This window comes from Cyclopterus lumpus, chromosome 14, assembly GCF_009769545.1.
Source record: "Cyclopterus lumpus isolate fCycLum1 chromosome 14, fCycLum1.pri, whole genome shotgun sequence".
NCBI classification, from domain to species: domain Eukaryota; kingdom Metazoa; phylum Chordata; class Actinopteri; order Perciformes; family Cyclopteridae; genus Cyclopterus; species Cyclopterus lumpus.
In genome coordinates, this window is record NC_046979.1 from 2,645,638 (window position 1) to 2,667,180 (window position 21,543).

Consider the following 21,543-nt stretch of genomic DNA (forward strand, 5'->3'; position numbering starts at 1 on the left):
TCGTGACCTTTGCTGCCTCCATTTACTCCACAGAGGAGATAACAAACATGTAGCGCCAAAACACGGCGATTTGTAGAGAAGACGCAGGACTTCAATGCTTTGGTTTCTCTTTCTTTGGTGGACATTGATTTGTATTTTAGTTTTTGTATCTTTGAGGTCAAAATGAGGCTTCACGGTGAAGCTTCTGGAGATTGTCTTATTTGGTAACTTGCTACTTTAACTGAGCTGGGGATTGGATGTATTCAATTTTTTATATTTAATATTTCACATTTTAAATGCTGAATAGTGTTGCCAGATGGGGCTGCCAAAAAGCAGCCGAATTAGAACCATCGAAACATCGTAAAAACATCCCGGTTTAAATTAAATACTTGAATTTCCCCTGATATTCTTTACCAAAGTAAAGTACACAAACCACAACACACACCAACGAGGTACTGATTCTGGAGCAAATTTTTAATTAAGACTTTATTTTTTTATTTTTTCATCCGTGTTTTATAACATCACAACCCACTTTCTTTTGTTGGGGTGCATTCTCTCTACTGACCACCAGGGGGCGACTCCTCTGGTTGTATAGAAGTCTATGCTTCATGTGTTAAAGCTGCATTCTCTCTACTGACCACCAGGGGGCGACTCCTCTGGTTGTATACAAGTCTATACTTCATGTGTTAAAGCTGCATTCTCTCTCCTGACCACCAGGGGGCTACTCCTCCGGTTGTATAGAAGTATATGCTTCATGTGTTAAAGCTGCATTCTCTCTCCTGACCACCAGGGGGCTACTCCTCCGGTTGTATAGAAGTCTATGCTTCATGTGTTAAAGCTGCATTCTCTCTCCTGACCACCAGGGGGCGACTCCTCTGGTTGTATAGAAGTCTATATAAATGACTCTACTTCTCTTGATTTATTCCCTCAGTAAACATTGTAAACATTAGTTTTTTGGTCTCAATCTCTAGTTTCAAGTCTTCTTCAATACAGCGCGATGTTCATTTAGTAAATTATGGTCATTTAGAGTCAAACGGACCATAAAGCAGGGGACGCTTTCAGGCAGGGCTACCTTGTGATTCTATATAACAAGAGGAGTCGCCCCCTGATGGTCAGTAGAGATATTGCACTTCAGCATTGGCTTCATCTAACCGGGAAGTATGCTGCGTGATTAGTTCTGAAGTCATGGTGATAAAATGTCCAATAACTACAGTTGACTTGTAGTTGTCGGTTTGGGTTCAGGCCTCAAGGAATGGGTTTAAATCAGACGACGACTTCCATGATGAGTGTACCATTGTACCAAATTCTATACGGAAAGTACAGACCTGTGTTTTAGAATTTACATGATACCATCTTTGTGTTGCCACTGGTTTCCTTCACAAGCTGCTGGTAGCAGAGAGGGGCGCGGTGTGGGCCTTGTTGTCGCCGATGATCGACCTCAACAACGACGGGTTGGGGGTTTCCCCACCAGAAGCCCCGGCTTGAGTCACCTCAGGTGGCCGCGGGTCAAACCTCCCTGCGACACCTGGCAGTCCAGCGGCCGGCCTGCCTGTGAAGCAGGAAAACATGGCCGCCAACTGCAACCGCACCTCCTTTTGCCAGAAGGCGTACACCAGGGGGTTGATGAGGGAGTTGGACAGCCCCAACAGCCACAGATGATTCTCCAACACGTTGGTGAGTTCGCAGCTTTCGCACAGAAGGTGCACGATGCACACCACAAAGAAGGGGCACCACAGGACCAAGAAGCAGCCCACCAGCACCCCCACCGTCCTCAGGGCCTTGACGTGGCTCCAGTAATGGCTCCTCAGCTGCTGGTGGTGGTGGTGGTGGTGATGCTCGTAGTGTTGATGGTTAGCCGTCCTGGAACCGGCTTCCCTGACTTGGCAGATCTGCTTCTGGTGGCCGCAGGCGATCTTCAGGATGTCCAGGTAGATGTAGAGGAACACGGAGAGCACGGGGAAGAAGCAGGCGCTGAACAGCACGATCATGCCCACCTGGTGGATGACGGAGAAGAAGGCACAGAAGCCGGTGTACCCGTCCGCCTGCAGCTGCCGAACCATGACTGAAGAACAGAGGACATGGGTTATTCGACGTATCCAGGACTCTCACGAAAGTCCACTAACATGCTCAGAAACCTCCAAACTCGTGGATGTATTCCTCAAACTTGACCTTTCTTCAGCAGTGGCAACAAGCAGTGCTATTTTCTGTCTGATTGCCAGATTCCTTTACAACACGCCATTAAATATTCAAGCAGTTGTATGTTGTTTGTACACGTGAATGGATGCTCATTCAACGTTCATTGAAAGAAGTCCAGCAACACGCGTCCGATTCAGGTCGTGACATGAATACAGGAAACAACTAAGTAAAGTTTAGGAAAAGACCGTCAAATATTTTAGGCTCACAAAACTAATTAATCAGGTTTCAGAGAAGATCGTAAAAAGGTTTAGAAAAAGATCGTGAAATATTTCGTTAGGTTTAGTTTTGGGGGGGTTAGGGTTGAACAACTAAGGGCGTGGCTTAACTTCTTTGTTTCACATGCGGCCGCCGGCCCCGTGTGTGGTGTTGTAGTCTTTACTGAATGCTGTGTCTCACCTGGCAAGAACCCCATGGTGAGGGAGCTGATCCACAGAGCCAGCAGGGACCCGACCGCTGTCCCCTTCCCCGACAGCTGGGAGTACCGCAGCGGCGTCTTGATGGCCGCGTAGCGGTCGAGCGAGATCAGGAACATGGACATGATGGACGCCGTGCAGGGCGACGTCACGAAGGCCATCCGCATCAAACACTGAGTCTTGCCCTGAGCGGGCGGCGTGGCGTTGGTGGGCGGTCCGGCGAGGCTCCGCTGGTTCTGAGCGACGTTGCTGCTGTTGAAGTCCTCCGTGGCCAGGCCCGTGATGGCCACGCCCACCAGGGCGTCGGCCAGCGCCAAGTTGAGGACGAAGCACCAGCTCTGGCTTCTCTTTTTTAGGAGCAGCTTGAGGAGAGCGGCCGCCACCAGCAGGTTGGTGGAGATGATGAAGCAGGAGGCGATGCTCAAGATGGCGCCCATCACCCGCGGCCTCACGTAGCTCGGCCCCGCCGGCTCGTGGGGAGTCATGCTAACGGCGCTCTCGGAAGATTTAAACAAAGATCACATTGCCTCTACGTCCGTTGTTGGCTCAAATAAAACTAAAATATCGATGGACTCCCAGGAGCTCGCGACACGTGACAGCCCTTCATTGGCCGAGGAGCGCCGCGCCGGTGTGATCACCGCGGCACGGAGAGTCCCGCGTCGTCGATCCGGCGTCGCGTAACGTTTCCACGGCGACTCATATCAAAGTTTAAGGACGACGATCTGTTGCTCAAACATCCATTCGATCTCACCGGTCTTACCTGGGTCAGTAGGCAGAAAGACAGAAACACTCACAGCACTATCAGCAAGTCTCGGCTGTCCCCTCCCCTCTCACACACACACACACACACACACACACACACACACACCGTCTATAGACACACAACAGCACACACACATCAGTTGCTGCTGGTTGACCCTTGTTCCAGCTCCCAGCAGGAACATCTCTATTTTAAAACATTTAAACATAACTAATAGATATTAACATGACATTTTCCCAATTGATTCCTTTAATTAAGACAATCCACTTTTGCATTGTGAGTATTTAAAATTTATTTCATCTACACATTTGCTTTTTTTTTGCAGATTTAGCTAATTTGCATAAATCTCTAGAACATTTGGATAAAACAAGGTTCAACATTATTGTTTCATTTCTATTTATTTATAAAAGCCACTGAAGTTGAGATTAAGACAATAACTTATCTGAATACCTTAAATATGATCCAATCACGTTTACATATATGCAAATGAGGCATTATCGAATACTAACTTTTGGGGAATTTTAGGAGAAATTGACAAAATAGTTCAATTAATCTTTTCCAGTCTGAAAGAAAACGCACGATAAATGTTCACTGACATACAACACATACAGTGTGTGAGTGTGTGTGTGTGTGTGTGTGTGTGTGTGTGTGTGTGTGTGTGTGTGTGTGTGTGTGTGTGTGTGTGCAGAGCTGAAGGGGGTTAGTTAAACTCTAACCTGGCTGGTCCTGCAGCCCTCAGGAGAGACATCTGGCCTCATGGAGCATTTTCCAGTAAGACTCCCACACAAATAGATCTGGTTAATGACGCCTCCTCATTAGCTGCAAACACTCAGCGCGTCACCTGGCAGTGAGCAGCAGTCTGGGGGGACAGTGAGGAACCTTTAACTGGTCCTGAACCATGTATCAGTGTAGTCCTGGTCCTCTATAGACCTGCATCAGTAAACAGACCGCCAGCGAGAAGGTGGTCTGGTTCTTCTTACAGCTCCTCATCGGACCAGCGGTCGCAGCTCCAGAGGAGGAGGAGCGTCTCTTCCTCTTCCTCCTCCTCCTCCTCCTTCTCCTCCTCCTCCTCCTCCTCCAGGAGCAGAGCGTCTCTTCCTCTTCCTCCTCCTCCTCCTCTTCCTCCAGGAGCAGAGCGTCTCTTCCTCCTCCTCTTCCTCCTCCTCCTCTTCCTCCTCCTCCTGTTCCTCTTCCTCTTCCTCCTCCTCCTCCTCTTCCTCCTACTCCTATTCCCCCTCCTCCTCTTCCTCCTCTTCTTCCTCCTCCTCCTCCTCCAGGAGCAGAGCGTCTCTTCCTCCTCCTCTTCCTCCTCCTCCTCCAGGAGCCGAGCAACTCCTCCTCCTCCTCTTCCTTCTCCTCCTCTTCCCCCAGTCTTTATACTTCCTGGTTCACGGTTACGTGGACTACAAACAAATGGGATTTCTTGGGATATCTAAAACTTACAGCGCATTCCTCGTTTACATTGTCATACTTCGCAGTTCAATACCCCCCCCCCCCCCCCTCCCCCAACCCTCCCCCCACTTCCCTCCTGACCAACCAAAATAGCTCCAACAGACGCACAATGTAGGAATGTTATGCACCCATGCTAGACCTTTCAGGACCTTTCAAAACAAAGGGTGGGTCAGCAGTAATTGTCCCCCGGTGCCCGGCAGCACCCAGGGGTTCCTGTTTACACCTCCGCCAACGCCACCCTCCAAACTGCTGCCACCAGTTAGTTAACTCCACCTGGGGTCTGTTTTCCAAGAAGCCGGCGGACTGTGTGAGGAGCGCCATCCAGTTGAGGAAGATTTATCCATCCGGAAAATAATTCTTCTCCACGGGATCGTTAAGGTGACGATGATGATGATGATGATGATGATGATGATGATGTTGTGTGAGTGATGTGTTCAGGCTGGTTTGTGGCCTTCGGCATGAGCTGGGATTGAGTCCCCGTCTCCGCCACAGACTGTCATGGCGTCATTGGTTTGTGGAGCGATGTTTTAAAACCTAGATTTAGGCGATTTCGCCGTCTCCATCTTGGATTATGACCGTCGCACATCGTGGCTTTTTTTTGTGCAACTGATTAACATAAGTTACCATGTTTGGAAAGCGGATGTAGCAGCAGCGACCTGTCAATCACAGTAAGCCCGCCCTAAAGCATATACCCTTCGTTATGGTCTATTATTTAAACAAACGATATCTCAATAGTTTTGTTGGTCTTGACTTGGTCTGAACCGCTCAAAGTCTTGGTCTTGTCTCTTGACTCTGGTCTTGGTCATGTCTTGGTCTCGGTTTAGGTGGTCTTGACCAGACGGTAACCTCCAGGTCTGAAAAATGAAGCCTATGCTTCATGTCTTAAAGCTGCATTCTCTCTCCTGAGCACCAGGGGGCGACTCCTCTGGTTGTATAGAAGTCTATGCTTCATGTCTTAAAGCTGCATTCTCTCTCCTGACCACCAGGGGGCGACTCCTCTGGTTGTATAGAAGTCTATGCTTCATGTCTTAAAGCTGCATTTTCTCTACTGACCATCAGGGGGCGACTCCTCTGGTTGTATAGAAGTTTATGCTTCATGTCTTAAAGCTGCATTCTCTCTCCTGACCACCAGGGGGCGACTCCTCTCCTTTGGTTGTATAGAAGTCTATGCTTCATGTCTTAAAGCTGCATTTTCTCTACTGACCACCAGGGGGCGACTCCTCTGGTTGTATAGAAGTCTATGCTTCATGTGTTAAAACTGCATTTTCTCTCCTGACCACCAGGGGGCGACTCCTCTGGTTGTATAGAAGTCTATGCTTCATGTCTTAAAGCTGCATTCTCTCTCCTGACCACCAGGAGGCGACTCCTCTGGTTGTATAGAAGTCTATGCTTCATGTCTTAAAGCTGCATTCTCTCTCCTGACCACCAGGGGGCGACTCCTCTGGTTGTATAGAAGTCTATGCTTCATGTCTTAAAGCTGCATTCTCTCTCCTGACCACCAGGGGGCGACTCCTCTGGTTGTATAGAAGTCTATGCTTCAAGTGTTAAAGCTGCATTCTCTCTCCTGACCACCAGGGGGCGACTCCTCTGGTTGTATAGAAGTCTATGCTTCATGTCTTAAAGCTGCATTCTCTCTCCTGACCACCAGGGGGTGACTCCTCTGGTTGTATAGAAGTCTATATAAATGACTCTACTTCTCTTGATTTATTCCCTCAGTAAACATTGTAAACATGAGTTTTTGGTCTCAATCTCTAGTTTCAAGTCTTCTTCAATACAGCGTGATGTTCATTTAGTCAATTATGGTCATTTAGGGTCAAACAGATCATAAAGCAGGGGAAGTTTTGGGGCGGGGCTACAAGGTGATTGACAGGTCTTGTATTTATTCCAAAGCTACACCCACTACTACAGTACAAAAACCTCAGAGTAAGACAGCAGACTTTTCAAAATAAGAGCCCAAGAAAAAAGAGTGTTGTTTCTATCGGGCTTTGTGAAGAGTGAGTTGTCCGGACGTGTCCTGTTCATATTCTGCTGCGGACAATGTGAGAGCGGTTGCATTTGTGTTTCTCTCAGACCGAAGATGTCCTTAAAGCGACGGCTGCTGTCCATGTTGTTGTGCTGTGTTTACTGCGTGGCCTCGCTCTTCTGCCTCCATCCGAACCGCAGCAACTGCTTCTCCAACGGAGCTCGGTGAGTCTTTACACACACCTGTGAACGTTCACCTGGAAGCCTCTCGGGGGGGTTCTACCTAGAACCCATCATAAAGGGTTATACGGAGAAGCATCTGTGAAAGGTTCCACGCAGAATGCCTCTATGTCAACAAGCCTTTACACTTTCTAGTGGCGCTAACAAGAACCCACGCAGAAGGTTCTGTTGAGAACCCATTTGTATTTAAAGGGTTTTCTCTAGAACCCTTTTGTATTTCAAGTGTTTACTCTTGAAGTTGCCCAGTGGGTTCTACCCAGAACCCTTATTCCATAGGTTTCTTCTCGAACCCAACTAATTGGTTCTATTTCAAGGGTTTCCTCTAGAACCTAGAAGGGGAATTTACCAAGAACCTTTTTATACGTCAAGGGTTATCTCTAGAAGTCACCCAGAGGGCTCTTTGGATGTAAAGGGTTCTTAATGGAACCCTTAGTCTTACAAAGGGTTTTTCTATTTTCTTTTTTTTGTAAGACTAACAATTTTCATCCAAAGAACCTTATCGAGAAAACCCTTTATTCAAAAGAGAGTTGTCAAGGAGTAAAGGATCCTGGGTAGAACCTCGGGCCTTCCAGGAACCACCCCTCTTACTACAAAGAGCACATGTGCCTTGGGCTTTTATTGTGAAAGGTAAGAAGCAAAGGAGTGAATCTGATTTGCCTTTGTCAAGTCTGAAAGAATAAATAAAGTTTGCCATCTTGGTTTTCGGACTAAGAAGCCTCCATGTTGTCCGTTCCTCACAACGTGTTTGGTCGATGCGTTTTGTTAGCGGTGCAAATGTGGTTTCCTTTTTTTGCTCCCTCCTTTAACTCGTCTTAACTTTTTATTCGTTCCCACCCTCCTCTCTCATCCCTTCTTCTAAATTTCCCTCAGGAATCTGGCGTCAGTCGTCCAGCAGCTTTACCAGCGCGCCATCCGACTGCTGCGCACCGCCCTCTGATCCACAGCGCCGCTTGTGTTTCCACCAGAAGCCCGAGACCTGCTGTCCTACAGGTATGCTGTCCCACAGGTGTGCCCTCCAGCGGGGCATTGGCGGTTAGAAGAGGAGGAGGAGAAACGGAGGAAGAGGAGTGGGTCCCACTCCACTCTTGGACTTTGAAGCTTCCATCAAATGCTCTGCATTGGGCTCCATCTACTGACTGTATTTCAGAATAGGAAAAAGAGTGTTTTTTTACTGCCGTAGTTTAACAATGTGGGTATCTGCTGTGTGAGATGCTGGTTTAAGGAGTTAACTCTACTACTGAATGAAGGTTAAAGAAGCAGGCTTTGTATCTTCTAGGGTTCTTTACAGGTCCATCTTTTATGGTAAAAAAAAACTAAATACCTACCCAATTAATTAATTTTCAAGAACGTATCTGATGTAGTCCAAAAAGGATAATCAGTGTCACTCCGAAATGCAGTCGAACCTATGCTGCCACTCAGAGCGATGTTACCATGGAGCCCACACAGCCACTAACTGCACTCCCTGAAGGAATATGATCTGACTTTTGGAAACAATAAATATCGATTTCAGATAGAAACGGGCGGTAGGGTCTATAATATGTGTGGATGTCAAACTGAGTCAGCCATGAAAACAGGTTAAAAAGATAACGGTAGAACCACCTGGTGAAATTAGGGAACGACGCTGCTCCTCTTCTATTCACTGTTACAATCATTAAAATGCATTCGATAGACCTTCGGTAGCTAGCGTAGCATAGACGCGCTGACGCTAGTTAAGAATATGCTAACGTAATCTGAAACGTGAAGTTTTCCTTTCCGATCCTCTACGGGTAACGGAGTTTAGCCACGATGAGCTCCACTAAACCAGCCTGAACTTGAAGAACATCTGGGCCCATTGATGGCTGTAGAGCAGAGACGGATATAGTTGTTGGACCCTGGTCAGAGCTAGACGAAGCCACGCTATTGGCCAGTCTTTGTTAGAGGGGCGGGACAAAGAGGGCCAGTGAAGTCCACTTTCATCCTTTACCTGTAGTGCTATTTATTAGATTATTTTAGTGTGAGTTGAGAGTGTAGAGGTGGACCAGAGGCTCTCCTGAGCTCACCGGAGCTAGCTAACAGGTGACAGCTCCACCGAGGACATCGGCAACAACAACTACCATAAAAGGTCTAATGTTTACGGGTTTGGCGCCCTCTAGTGGTGAGGTTGCAGATCGCGACAATGCAAATGTCCTTTTCTCAAGCTGGTGTTTGGTTTGTCTGTTCGGGGCTCCTCTAGAAACATGGCAGCGTCACAGAGGATCCGCTTCTTAGAAATAAACGTCTCATTCTAAGCAAACAAAAACACAACGATTCCTATTTTCAGGGGATTTATACACTAAATAAAACATATTAATAATGTTATACGCGTGTCAATAGATCGCCCTAAAGGCTGTTCCCCTGTAAGAGTGTGTTGATCCAAATTATAAAGACAAAAAAAGTATTTTTGTTTCTTAATTCCTGTTGCTTTTTGTTTTTATTCATGCATTTTTGTGATATCTCTGATTTGCGTGTCGACGCCAATACAATTGAGGTGAATGGAATGTAGTTTGTGGTGCTCACGGCAGTGAAAAATGTTTCTATGGTAGAAAATACTGTCAATTTTTGAGCCGTTTGAACAAAACAACTGCAGATGTTTTGTTTTGCTGAGGACAGTTTCACCTTTCTGTTTATTTTAGTGGCGTCAGGAAAGATGTCAGGTTAGAGGTCAACTGAAGGTCAAAGGAGCTGCTGGTCTGAAATAGAATTTGTGTTTTTTAAATCCAAGAAGAAGAAGAAGAAGAAGAAGAAGAAGGCAAGTGAACGAATAAAAACGGATTGGGAGACGACGATAAACCGAAATATGAAAAGACAAACATTTGTTTGCATATTTGTGAGGTCACACTTTTGGTAAAACAACAACAATAACAACAAGGTGTTGAGAGATACATTAACTCTGGGCTATATGACAGTTGTATGGAGCTATACATGATTGACGACTTTAACTTTATGACCTATTTCTCACCCTAAACAGCAGGTGTGTCCGGGTAATATTAAATAATTAAAAAATAATATAGACAGATCCACTCCGATATTCACATGAATAAAACAAAAAATATATTTCTTTAAAAAGCCTTTGTGTCATCTTTACACTATCTCTCTATCTATTCATCATTTAACACGATTACCACTAATGCCTGAATACATAATAAATACATATTTTAGGAGAAAAAAACTAAAATGACTTTATGGTGTACATACCCTCATAAATATAAATCGGGTGGACAAAATATTGAAAACACCCGAGGATGATACAATACTGATTTTAATAGTAACATTGAGTGTATTTTCCATCTTATGTTATATTATGTTATTAATATATTACAAAGTGTGTTTATTTTCCATTAATCACGGCATTCTGTCTCTCTATTTTAAAGCACCTCGTGCTGTATCTATTATTTTAAAAGTGCTGCACGACTCGAATGTAATATTATTAATATCACTATTATTATTTTTTAACAAAGCCCCAAACTAAAGAGCAGAAAGGACAATAACTGACCAATTCAGTATCTCCAGAAGATGGCGGTAAGGAGTACGTCCGCCGCCGTTAAACCCACAAAGGGGCAGAAGAAGAAGAGGAGGAGGAGGAGGAGAGGCTCGTTGGGTTATTCGACATGAACGTTGAGCTGAACTGAGAAGCTGAGACCGGAAGAGTTCTGCTGCTTTATTAAAAGTCGGGCTGCGGGCGAACTCACGGAAAACCGACCCGAATAAGGAGCTGCGCGGCTTCCGTCGATCAACAGGTAACCAAGGGTTACGTGACGTTTCTAGCGGTTGTAACGGCCATTTCTGATTTATGACTGAAAACACGCGATTTTTTTTTACAGCTTTTTAAAAATTCGTACGACGGCGAAACAGCGAATATTATTGACACGCGCCGTCTCTTTACAAACGTTAGCGGTAATAAATAACTTTAACTTCACTCTCGCGACACTTGTTCAATTCGCTGGCCCCGCCCTCCCGCCCGGCGCATCGGCCAATTAAAATCGCTTGGAATGTTTTTTGATTGACTGACCTGGCAGCCAATGCGCTTCCCCCCCCCCGCCACCCACAGCTATGACGTATCCCTCCGCGGTGTCCGGCGCAGCGGGCGTCTCTCTTTCCGGCGCAGTTCGCTAGGGGATGCTGATGCTGAGGAGCCTCGCCGATCTGTAGCATCACTCGGTCCTCGCTGCTTATCGCCATGTTGTTTTGTCTGCGGTTGCAGCACTGCGTTGACCTCTGTCTGGGCGGCCTGCTGGTGTGTCTGGTAGCGGGGCTGCAGCAGGTGGACGCGGCCGCCTCCGCGGAGATGATCGACTTGAACTGGAAGCCGTTCATCTACGGAGGGATGGCCTCGATTGTCGCAGAATTCGGTAGGCTGCGTGATGCACCACCACGCATACAGACACCTCGACTGACATATATATATATATATATATTTATATTTTATAACACCATGGCAGCACATGTTCAATGCCAATCATCTTGTTGTTGTTTTTTGCAAATGCAGGAAAATGTTGCATCCAGCTGAATGCACATATCAAAGCTTTTTGGTGCACATTTTGTCTGTCCTGCAACTACCCGAGTTAGAAATCAGGTTGCCGGTGCACATCCACACTGCTTACTTACTTTATTAATAGTGTCATTTAAATAGCAGCACGGTAATTCAAACTGGCAGTTAGGACCCGTCAGTTTTTTATCAGCACAGAGCTCGGATCAGTTAGATGGAAAGATTGACGTACACTTTATTGTCTCTGTGGGGAAATGTAACATGGACCCGTCAACATGGCATTAAAGAGGGCAGAAGAAGGAATACAGACTCATAACGTACGCAGTTATGATGCATGAGATTACCCATTTCACAAGTTACAACTCTTTTTTCTTTTTGCTAATCTGGGGACATGAGCCAAAACATGTCAAAGTTCTACCAGTTATGTTTTCTATGTATATTTATGTTGCTTTTTATATATATATTTGTCTTGTGTTGCAAATCTTTCAAAAAACTCTTTTTAGTTTTCATTGTTGTTTCATTATAAAATGTGTCGTGCTCTAGCTGAAAACCGGGTCTACTTAACAGTGTGAATTTGATATTTTATCAATATTTGGTGCAAAATATCTGCATAATTTCTATGACTTCTTCTCTATTTTACAATATAGTCCTGCTTGTTGTTGTTCTCACGCTTGTATTTTAATCCTCAGGGACCTTCCCCGTTGACCTGACAAAGACCCGCTTACAGGTCCAGGGTCAGTGCCAGTACACGGAGGTGCGCTACAGGGGCATGTTCCACGCCCTCTTCAAGATCGGCAAGGAGGAGGGCATCCGAGCGCTCTACTCCGGGTATGCAAAAGGCTTTTTTTTAACGTTTAAAAGTCAAACGCACTCACTACCACGCTGTGGAACCGCCCCCTTTGAGGAACTCCGTACTTTACGACCACAGGGCGCCTGAATTAGGTTCTGGGGACTTCTTACCACCCATTAAACTTTAAAAAGTACTTGTGTACCTGGTATCGATTGGAGGGCCATTTTCATTTATTTTGGTTTGATGACATTTAAAAGTAAAGTCGGCTTCCCGACTCCCATTCAGAAAAAGAGATTCCCTGTTTACCGAACGCCGATTCTATGTGGAATGAAATCAAATCACGAGACGCAAGCTGACGACACGAGATGAACCGCTCCCCTGTCTCGTATTGCAGCTTTCAAAGCAGCGGGTGGGATTTATAATAATAATAATAATAATAATAATAATAAGCCCGAATTCCAGAACTCTTCTGCAAGCCTGTAATGCCGTTTGCTTTTTGAACGCAGCTCACCTCCGGGGGTTAAAGTGTAATGAACGTCCGTGACTCCTCCCCCTTTCAGGATCTCTCCCGCCTTGTTGAGACAAGCTTCTTACGGGACGATCAAGATCGGAACCTACAACTCCCTGAAGAGGCTGTTTGTCACCCACCCAGAAGGTGAGTCTCGGGTTGGAGAGCAGAAGGAACACCGTCGCTTTAAAGCACCGACTTTTAACTGTGTAAAATAACTATATTCATTCTTTTTTAAGGTGACTGCAATTCATTTAAATCAACTTGTCTTTAGTAGTTTATTATAATCTGTGTAGAAGAAGTTAAACGGCTCCAAATGCGTCTCTAATATCTATTTTATATTCATGTTCATTATATTCACTGGATTTTATTCTACTTTATAACCAACACTTCATTTTACTGGATTTCATTGAACACATCATGAGAAAGTTATCATTTTTCTTCAGTCAGTCCTCATGTTCACTGAGCAGAGCCTGAACGCATCATGGGAACGTTATCATTTACCTTCAGTCAGTAATCATTGTTACTGAGCAGAGCCTGAACGCATCATGAGAACGTTATCATTTACCTTCAGCGAGTACTCGGGTTCACTGAGCAGAGCCTGAACGCATCATGAGAACGTTATCATTTACCTTCAGTCAGTACTCATGTTCACTGAGCAGAGCCTGAACGCATCATGAGAACGTTATCATTTACCTTCAGCCAGTACTCGTGTTCACTGAGCAGAGCCTGAACGCATCATGAGAATGTTATCATTTACCTTCAGTCAGTACTCATTGTTACTGAGCAGAGCCTGAACGCATCATGAGAACATTATCATTTACCTTCAGCCAGTACTCGTGTTCACTGAGCAGAGCCTGAACGCATCATGAGAACGTTATCATTTACCTTCAGTCAGTACTCATGTTCACTGAGCAGAGCCTGAACGCATCTTGAGAACGTTATCATTTACCTTCAGTCAGTACTCATGTTCACTGAGCAGAGCCTGAACGCATCTTGAGAACGTTATCATTTACCTTCAGTCAGTACTCATGTTCACTGAGCAGAGCCTGAACGCATCTTGAGAACGTTATCATTTACCTTCAGTCAGTACTCGTGTTCACTGAGCAGAGCCTGAACGCATCATGAGAACGTTATCATTTACCTTCAGTCAGTACTCATTGTTACTGAGCAGAGCCTGAACGCATCATGAGAACATTATCATTTACCTTCAGCCAGTACTCGTGTTCACTGAGCAGAGCCTGAACGCATCATGAGAACGTTATCATTTACCTTCAGTCAGTACTCATGTTCACTGAGCAGAGCCTGAACGCATCTTGAGAACGTTATCATTTACTTTCAGTCAGTACTCATGTTCACTGAGCAGAGCCTGAACGCATCATGGGAACGTTATCATTTACCTTCAGTCAGTAATCATTGTTACTGAGCAGAGCCTGAACGCATCATGAGAACGTTATCATTTACCTTCAGCCAGTACTCGTGTTCACTGAGCAGAGCCTGAACGCATCATGAGAATGTTATCATTTACCTTCAGTCAGTACTCATTGTTACTGAGCAGAGCCTGAACGCATCATGAGAACGTTATCATTTACCTTCAGCCAGTACTCGTGTTCACTGAGCAGAGCCTGAACGCATCATGAGAACGTTATCATTTACCTTCAGTCAGTACTCATTGTTACTGAGCAGAGCCTGAACGCATCTTGAGAACGTTATCATTTACCTTCAGTCAGTACTCATGTTCACTGAGCAGAGCCTGAACGCATCTTGAGAACGTTATCATTTACATTTCCACTGTTTTACACACTTTTACTGGCTATACCTCCAATATTCAGTAAACTATGTGATCAGGACATCATTGATGTCTAGTGTCTGATCAATGTTTAAACCAACCGGAGGAGAGCTAGTAACGTTAGCTAGTAACGCTAACGGAGAACCAGGAGGTTCACTTCAGTTACATTATGATGCGTTCAGGCTCTGTTCAGTGAACATGAGTACTGGCTGAATGTAAATGATAACGTTCTACTGATGCGTTCAGGCTCTGCTCAGTGAATATGAGTACTGGCTGTAGGTAAATGATAACGTTCTTATGATGCGTTCAGGTGTAATCTAGTAAAACGTAGTCTTGGTGATAAACTATAATGAATCCAGATGTTTTTCCATGAATATGAAATAGATATTGGAGATGGATTATCAGCTGTTCAGCTTCCTAACACGCTGCAAGCACCTTATTAAACTTCATTAACTCTAAGAATGACTAAATGGGTTTTTAATCCATGAAAATATAATATTTTATTTCCTTATTTTAATGTGTATTTTTATGAATAATAGGAATTAAAGTATAACATCACAACATCACAATCTGTAAATAACAGGAAGTGGTTAGCAGGTGAGCGCGGCTCAACAGACCTCTGCACACCTCACTCCACCAATCCGGGTCGCATGTGACGGGACCGCCTTGACCTTTGACCCTTTTGTGTGCGTGTGTGTGTGTGTGTGTGTGTGTTCATATTTCTCGTCTTTCAGACGAGACGATGGTCATCAACGTCTTCTGCGGCGTGGTGTCTGGAGTCCTGTCCTCTTCTCTCGCCAACCCCACCGACGTCCTCAAGGTGATCCTTAATATCTGTAGTCGCCAATAGATCAATATCAAGATCCTCTGCCAAAATTAACCAAAAATAATGTGATTTTAAATATCTTTGGGTCTGTGGCAGCACCGAAAGCGGTCTAATATATTCATTGCTGTTTTATATTGCTAATGCATTGTTTATGTCAATAAATTCATGTTCTTTGAAGTATTTCTACTTATTTTCCTTTTATAAAAGGTTTTACATTTTAATGTGCAGTGAAATATTTCACTTGTTTAAAACTGCAGAAACCCTGAAATGAATTTATTATTATTATTATTATTATTATTATCCAGATCAGAATGCAGGCGCAGGGCAGTCTGCTCCAAGGCAGCATGATGTCCAACTTCATGAACATCTACCAGACTGAGGGCACCAGAGGGCTGTGGAGGGTGAGTTACCATGGTTACCGTGTGTGTGTGTGTGTGTGTGTGTGTGTGTGTGTGTGTGTGCTGCGCGCTGTGTCACGTCTTTTTTGTTGTTTTTTAGTAGTCAAAGAAAACAATAACTAGTAGTTTTAGCCAATGAAACCTGATTTATATTAAACGATGTCGTCGAGTCGAAGCCACAGACTGAAGTGAACGTCGTCATGGTGACGTCACCCGCTGGTTTGTGGGCGTTATGAAGCCTCGAGGTCGAGGATTCTGCGGTCGCCCTCTTGGCTTTTCTTTGAAACTAATGAACAGGAAGTGACCGCATCTGGACTCTGGTGTCGACCTGTCAATCACCTTGTAGCCCCGCCCCTAAAGCATCCCCTGCTTTATGGTCTGTTTGACTCTAAATGACCATAATTTACTAAATGAACATCACGCTGAAGAAGACTTGAAACTAGAGATTGAGACCAAAAACTAATGTTTACAATGAGAGAAAAGCAAAGTTACACCATCTTGTTCAAATGGGATTAGGTCATATGAGACTCTTCTTCTTCTTCTTCTTCTTCTTCATCTTCATCTTCATCCTCTTCTTCTTCCTCCACGTTCTCCTCCTCTTCTTCTTCTTCTTCTTCTTCTTCTTCTTCTTCTTCTTCTTCTTCTTCTTCTTCTTCTTCTTCCTACTCCTCCTCCTCTTCTTCCTCCTACTCCTCATCTTCATCTTCATCTTCATCCTCTTCTTCTTCCTCCACGTCCTCCTCTTCTTCTTCTTCTTCTTCTTCCTCCTCCTCTTCTTCTTCTTTTTCTTACTCCTCCTCTTCTTCTTTCTCCTCCTCCTCCTCCTCCTCTTCTTCTTCCTACTCCTCCTCCTCTTCTTCCTCCTACTCCTCCTCCTCTTCTTCCTCCTCCTCCTCTTCTTCCTCCTCCTCCTCATCTTCTTCTTCATCTTCATCTTCATCCTCTTCTTCTTCCTCCACGTCCTCCTCTTCTTCTTCTTCTTCTTCTTCTTCTTCTTCTTCCTCCTCCTCTTCTTCTTCTTTTTCCTACTCCTCCTCTTCTTCTTTCTCCTCCTCCTCTTCCTCTTCCTCTTCTTCCTCCTCCTCCTCCTCCTCCTCAGGGCGTCATCCCCACAGCGCAGCGAGCGGCCATTGTCGTCGGGGTGGAACTTCCTGTCTACGACATAACGAAGAAGCACCTCCTCCAGTCGGGCCAAATGGGAGACACCATTTTGACCCATTTCATGTGAGTCTAACCTCTTTGTCTAATATCCATGAGGCCTCCTTTTGGACCGACCCCCCCCCCCCCCCCCCTTCATTGTCCGGCCGTCTGCACAGCTCCAGCTTCACGTGCGGCCTGGCCGGCGCGCTGGCCTCCAACCCCGTGGACGTGGTCCGGACCCGCATGATGAACCAGCGGGTCTCGTCGGGAGCCCCCATGTACAAAGGAACGATGGACGGCCTGATGCAGACGTGGAAGAACGAGGGCTTCTTCGCCCTCTACAAGGGGTTCTGGCCCAACTGGCTGCGGCTGGGTCCGTGGAACATCATCGTATCCTTCAGAACCCGCAGACGGTACCGGGACGCGCTCAAGTCAATGGATGGGTAGTTGTCGTGCTCTCCTAGCGATCTAATAGTGCCATAAATGACATTTACACAGCCTCATTAACACAACATTGTATTTCCTTTTAAGAGATGTGAAGGTTTAGGTAGTTTTTTTTTAAAATAAATAAATAAGGAGCGTTCTAGCGGCTTGGCCTCCGACAGCGTGTCTCTTTCCTGAAAACCCGTTTTTGTTGTTGTTGTTTTTTTCCTCAACGCGCGTTCCAGTTCTTCATCACCTTCGAGCAGCTGAAGAAGCTCCCGTTTTAACCCGGAGCAGGAAGTGGACTTGTGAGCGACGGCGTCGCGGGCGTCGGAAGGCGTGAGCGCGGCAGCACCCCGGAGCTCATCGCCCTCCCCGCCAGACTCATACCAACGACGCAGCACTATAATTAGTCCCCCCCGCCCCCCCCCCCCCCATCCAAATCGTATGTTTCTCTCCTTTCTTTTCTTTTGCAGTGTGTGTGTGTGTGTGCATTTTATTTATTTTTTATGGTCACCGGTGGTGTTTTCGTCTTGTTGCCGATGGCGACCGCTCGCTCTCCTCCGACGCTCCACCGGGGGGCGACGAAGAGTTCTCCGACCCGACGACGGTTTTGACGAACGGGGACGACGCTTGTGATGGTTTCGTCTCGGGGGGGGGGGGGGGAGGGGGGGGTTAATTTCTTAATGAATGTCAGTTCGGACCTGCATGATTTACGCAGTTTTTAAAGGTCAGGTGACTTTTTTTTATTTTTTTTAAAGTGAATGCCGCGTGAGATCTCTGATCTGAAGATTAATAACTGACTGTTACTGAGAGGAGACTTTGAAGAGGAGGATCAACGGTTCATCCGTGTGGGAAATGGAGGAGGGGCGTTATATTCAGATTTTAAAAACTCACAAAGTCACAAACTAAAAGTAGCGCGCTAATGTTCGTGGTCTTTTATGAACATGAAGACTGACGCGGTGCGGCCGACGTTCCAAAAGTGCACCTTTTTTGTAAACTTATAAAAAATCTGAGAATCCCCCTCCTTTATAATATGGGAAGTTTTACTTTCTCGTAAAAGTACGACTTTAAATCTCAGAGGTTTGTCCGTTTTTATTTCTCTGAATATTAACCCCGTCTCCCACAGCTGTGTCATTAATATTTGTGTTACCTCACATTCAAGATGTTGAGCTTTTTTGTACGTCCGGGTGGAACGAAAAGGGGCCTGAAGTGTGTCGGGGACTCGACACTTTTTAGTGTTATGATCTATTTATTATTCGCTGAAGTTTCACTGGCAACGAGCAGCGATTCTGAACCAAAGCTCCACTGAGCCTCTTCCTCTTCTTGTCTTCTATAGATGCATTTTATTATTTTCACCTCGCGGTCTGCAGCAGCGGAAGATAATTTAATTATCTGGGAACGTCGATGTAGAGAAAAGAGAACGTTCAAAACAAGCTTTTTAATTTGATAACGTACGATAAGTTCTCTGTGTAACTCATTTAAAATAAGTTATATTTGATATGCTGCACGTATCATTCAGAGTGACCTCACTCTGCATCACCAAAGCTGTTCATGCTTTATTGCACTTAGTTTGTTCCAATGATTTAAAGGTTTTTATTTTATTTTATAGTTTGCATTTCATAAAATCCTCTTGAGCCCGAGTTCTCTTTCTTCTGTAAAACATGATATTATTATTATTATTATTATTATTATTATTATTATTATTATATGACTGATGTGTTTTCATTAAAGCTTCACGCAGGAGGACACGTTGCTGTTCAGTCGTCTGTTTCCTGCTGACAGACTGCCAACCGTTTTGCATTTATTACCTCCTAGTTTGTTTATTTGTTTGTTTGTTTGTTTGTTTGTTTTCATCTATGAAGAGACACTCGACAGGTTTCCTCCTTTTTTTTTTTTTTTTTTTTAAACGCCCTTAAAATCTGCAGCTGCAGACGATTCACTTCCTAACTTTTATTTATTTATTTATTTATTTATGTATTTAATTAACCCTGACTGCAGAAATCCAAAATCAAACCGATTGTAAACGCCGCCTCAAGTCACCAAAATGAAAAGTTATTTCAACACAATCCTGTTACGTTGTTTTTACATGTTTTTTGCATGATGTCGCCCTCTGCTCTGATGCCTAATACACACTTTTTAGGCCTTTAAATCTGCACAATTCGGATATTAATTCTCAAATGCAGCGTTTAACGTCTCTGTGCTCCTGTGATATTTGCATGTTTTTTTTTTTTTATCTGCAAAACTCCAAAAAAAACAGCCCAATTCACGAATATCATGAATTGGCCCGTGGACGGACACCGAGGTGCACACCGTCACTCACGTCACACGATCCTCCAAAATAAAAAGATTATTACATAAACACATTATTTCTTCCTTCTCTTCCCGCAAACAAATTGCACTCAGTGGCAGAACTTTGTGGGCGTGTTCTCGCCGTGACATCATCAGCCGTGACATCATCAGCCGTGACCTTGAGACGCAGCAGACGTACGATTTATACCTTTATTCTATGTGTTTTATTTATTTACGTGACACTAAAAGTAATTGTTCTTAAAGTTCTCAAGAGTGAAGTTTAAATTTAAAATGTGACGCGTAATGATTCTGATTCGGGTTAAACCGTCTATTTAAATATATAATATGAACTCAGTTTATAGTTCAAAATGTTTGACATTGAATTAAGTCTGAAAGAGATTTTAATTGATAACAAACGTTCTCTGAACTGAGAAGTTAAACGTGAAACAAACCAAATGCATTTTGAGTCCCTCGTGATTTAAATTATTCGTGTGAATCCATGAACGACAGGATTGTTTCAGCCTCTGAAGCATAAAACATCCCGTCAGTCGTTTCTTCGGGCATTTCAATAACCATATTTAATGTTTTATCTATTTTCTGATTATTTCTACTGTTTATGATCAAATTGTTTATTTATTTGAGTTGTTTTGTTGAGGCACGGTTTATTTAATTAATTGAACATGTATTGTGTTTTGATTATATTAAAGGTACACTTCACCCACAAAATGACCATTTACAGTTATTTGTTATTTCATCTTGAATTATTTATCTTGAATTATTGATTTTTCTCTCTCATGTATAAATAAACTTGTTTTCACCATTTTAAGGACTTTAAGGTTTGATAAAAGATCTGAAGTGTATCTCAAATGCAGATTAATAACCAGATTAAGAGAACGTATAAAATGGTGTCATTGCATATATATATAGTTTATATCTGGTGAATAAAAGAGGACCCAGACTAGAGCCCTGTGGTACATCTAATCTAGAAATGAAAGAAGATTAACCTGGATGGAAATCTTAAGCATGTCAAGTATTTTCCTTCAGCAACTCTTCACTTATTTAATAATAATAATAATTTCCGGTTCACTATTTTATGTTCCCCAAAAACCTTATTATTTTAGAGCGAGCGTAATGAAATAAAATAAAAGAAATGTTTCCACATTTGGGTTCTTTTGATGAACTCACAGCGATTTGTAGAGCACGTTTATCTTTCACGAACGAGAGCTTTCGATTGGTCGAGAGACAGGAAGTCGTTGTTGAATAGCATTAACATTTTTTAAATGAAAAATGTTCTTTTTACTTTCTGAATCGGGTCGGTTTGTTTTTAATCAAAAACAATCAAAATCATTCCTCCAGACGTCGGACACATTCAGTTTAATTGTTTATTAATTCGGTTGTTTTTAAAGTTGTTCATGCTTTGTCCCACTTTTATATCAAAATGTTTTGTCTTTCTAATTTTAAATGATTTTTGTATTTTTAGAACGATATATTCTAACGTACATTTCCTCTTTTGCACTTCGGTGTCGTTGCTCTTCAACGACCTTCGATCTCGATGATTTCACTTTGGGACTTTCCAGTGTTTTTGGGGCTTTATATCGATTCAATGTTCACTCAAATAAAATATACGCTGTGATTGTTTCCGTTTGTGTCTTCTTGCAACGTCCTGGATTTTAATATTTAAAGATATCTGGTATTTTATTCGCATGTTTTTGTTGTCTTAACCGTCTGAATCGGTCCAGAGTTCCTCACAGTCAACGTACGTCCAATGAAAGGCATTTTGTTCTTTCTCGTGTGTGTGTGTGTGTGTGTGTGTAGCGGTTGTTTTTGTCATGTGTACTTTTTTGCACACAATGCAAATATTAAAAGGCCGA

General features: G+C 43.9%; 2 protein-coding genes across 3 annotated transcripts; one reads left to right on the plus strand and one right to left on the minus strand.

The window, feature by feature from the left end:
• Positions 1 to 1,355: 1,355 nt before the first annotated feature.
• Positions 1,356 to 3,034, minus strand: LOC117742352 (glucose-dependent insulinotropic receptor). The gene is made up of 2 exons (XM_034549582.1): positions 2,572 to 3,034; positions 1,356 to 2,041 (listed from the first exon to the last, which is right to left on the minus strand). Exons 1-2 carry the CDS (start codon positions 3,023 to 3,025, stop codon positions 1,356 to 1,358), a joined length of 1,140 nt encoding a protein of 379 aa, XP_034405473.1. The 5' UTR covers positions 3,026 to 3,034.
• Positions 3,035 to 10,565: 7,531 nt separating this feature from the next.
• On the plus strand, positions 10,566 to 21,310 carry slc25a14 (solute carrier family 25 member 14). Of its 2 annotated transcripts, XM_034550357.1 has the most exons (9): positions 10,566 to 10,757; positions 11,222 to 11,369; positions 12,196 to 12,334; positions 12,857 to 12,951; positions 15,328 to 15,413; positions 15,725 to 15,820; positions 16,917 to 17,041; positions 17,134 to 17,347; positions 17,626 to 21,310. In XM_034550357.1, exons 2-9 carry the CDS (start codon positions 11,306 to 11,308, stop codon positions 17,665 to 17,667), a joined length of 861 nt encoding a protein of 286 aa, XP_034406248.1. In that variant the 5' UTR covers positions 10,566 to 10,757; positions 11,222 to 11,305; the 3' UTR covers positions 17,668 to 21,310. The 2 variants fall into 2 exon arrangements, with proteins under 2 accessions (XP_034406248.1, XP_034406249.1); XM_034550358.1 differs by lacking the exon at positions 11,222 to 11,369.
• Positions 21,311 to 21,543: the final 233 nt, after the last annotated feature.

Coding starts and splice junctions, on each gene's coding strand:
- LOC117742352 (XM_034549582.1), bottom strand. CDS start 3,025: ATGGGCGCCATCTTGAGCATCGCCTCCTGCTTCATCATCTCCACCAAC. Junction 2,042..2,571: donor CACCATGGGGTTCTTGCCAG/GTGAGACACAGC, acceptor TCTGTTCTTCAG/TCATGGTTCGGCAGCTGCAG.
- slc25a14 (XM_034550357.1), top strand. CDS start 11,306: ATGATCGACTTGAACTGGAAGCCGTTCATCTACGGAGGGATGGCCTCG. Junction 12,335..12,856: donor ATCCGAGCGCTCTACTCCGG/GTATGCAAAAGG, acceptor TCCCCCTTTCAG/GATCTCTCCCGCCTTGTTGA. Junction 15,821..16,916: donor GCACCAGAGGGCTGTGGAGG/GTGAGTTACCAT, acceptor CCTCCTCCTCAG/GGCGTCATCCCCACAGCGCA.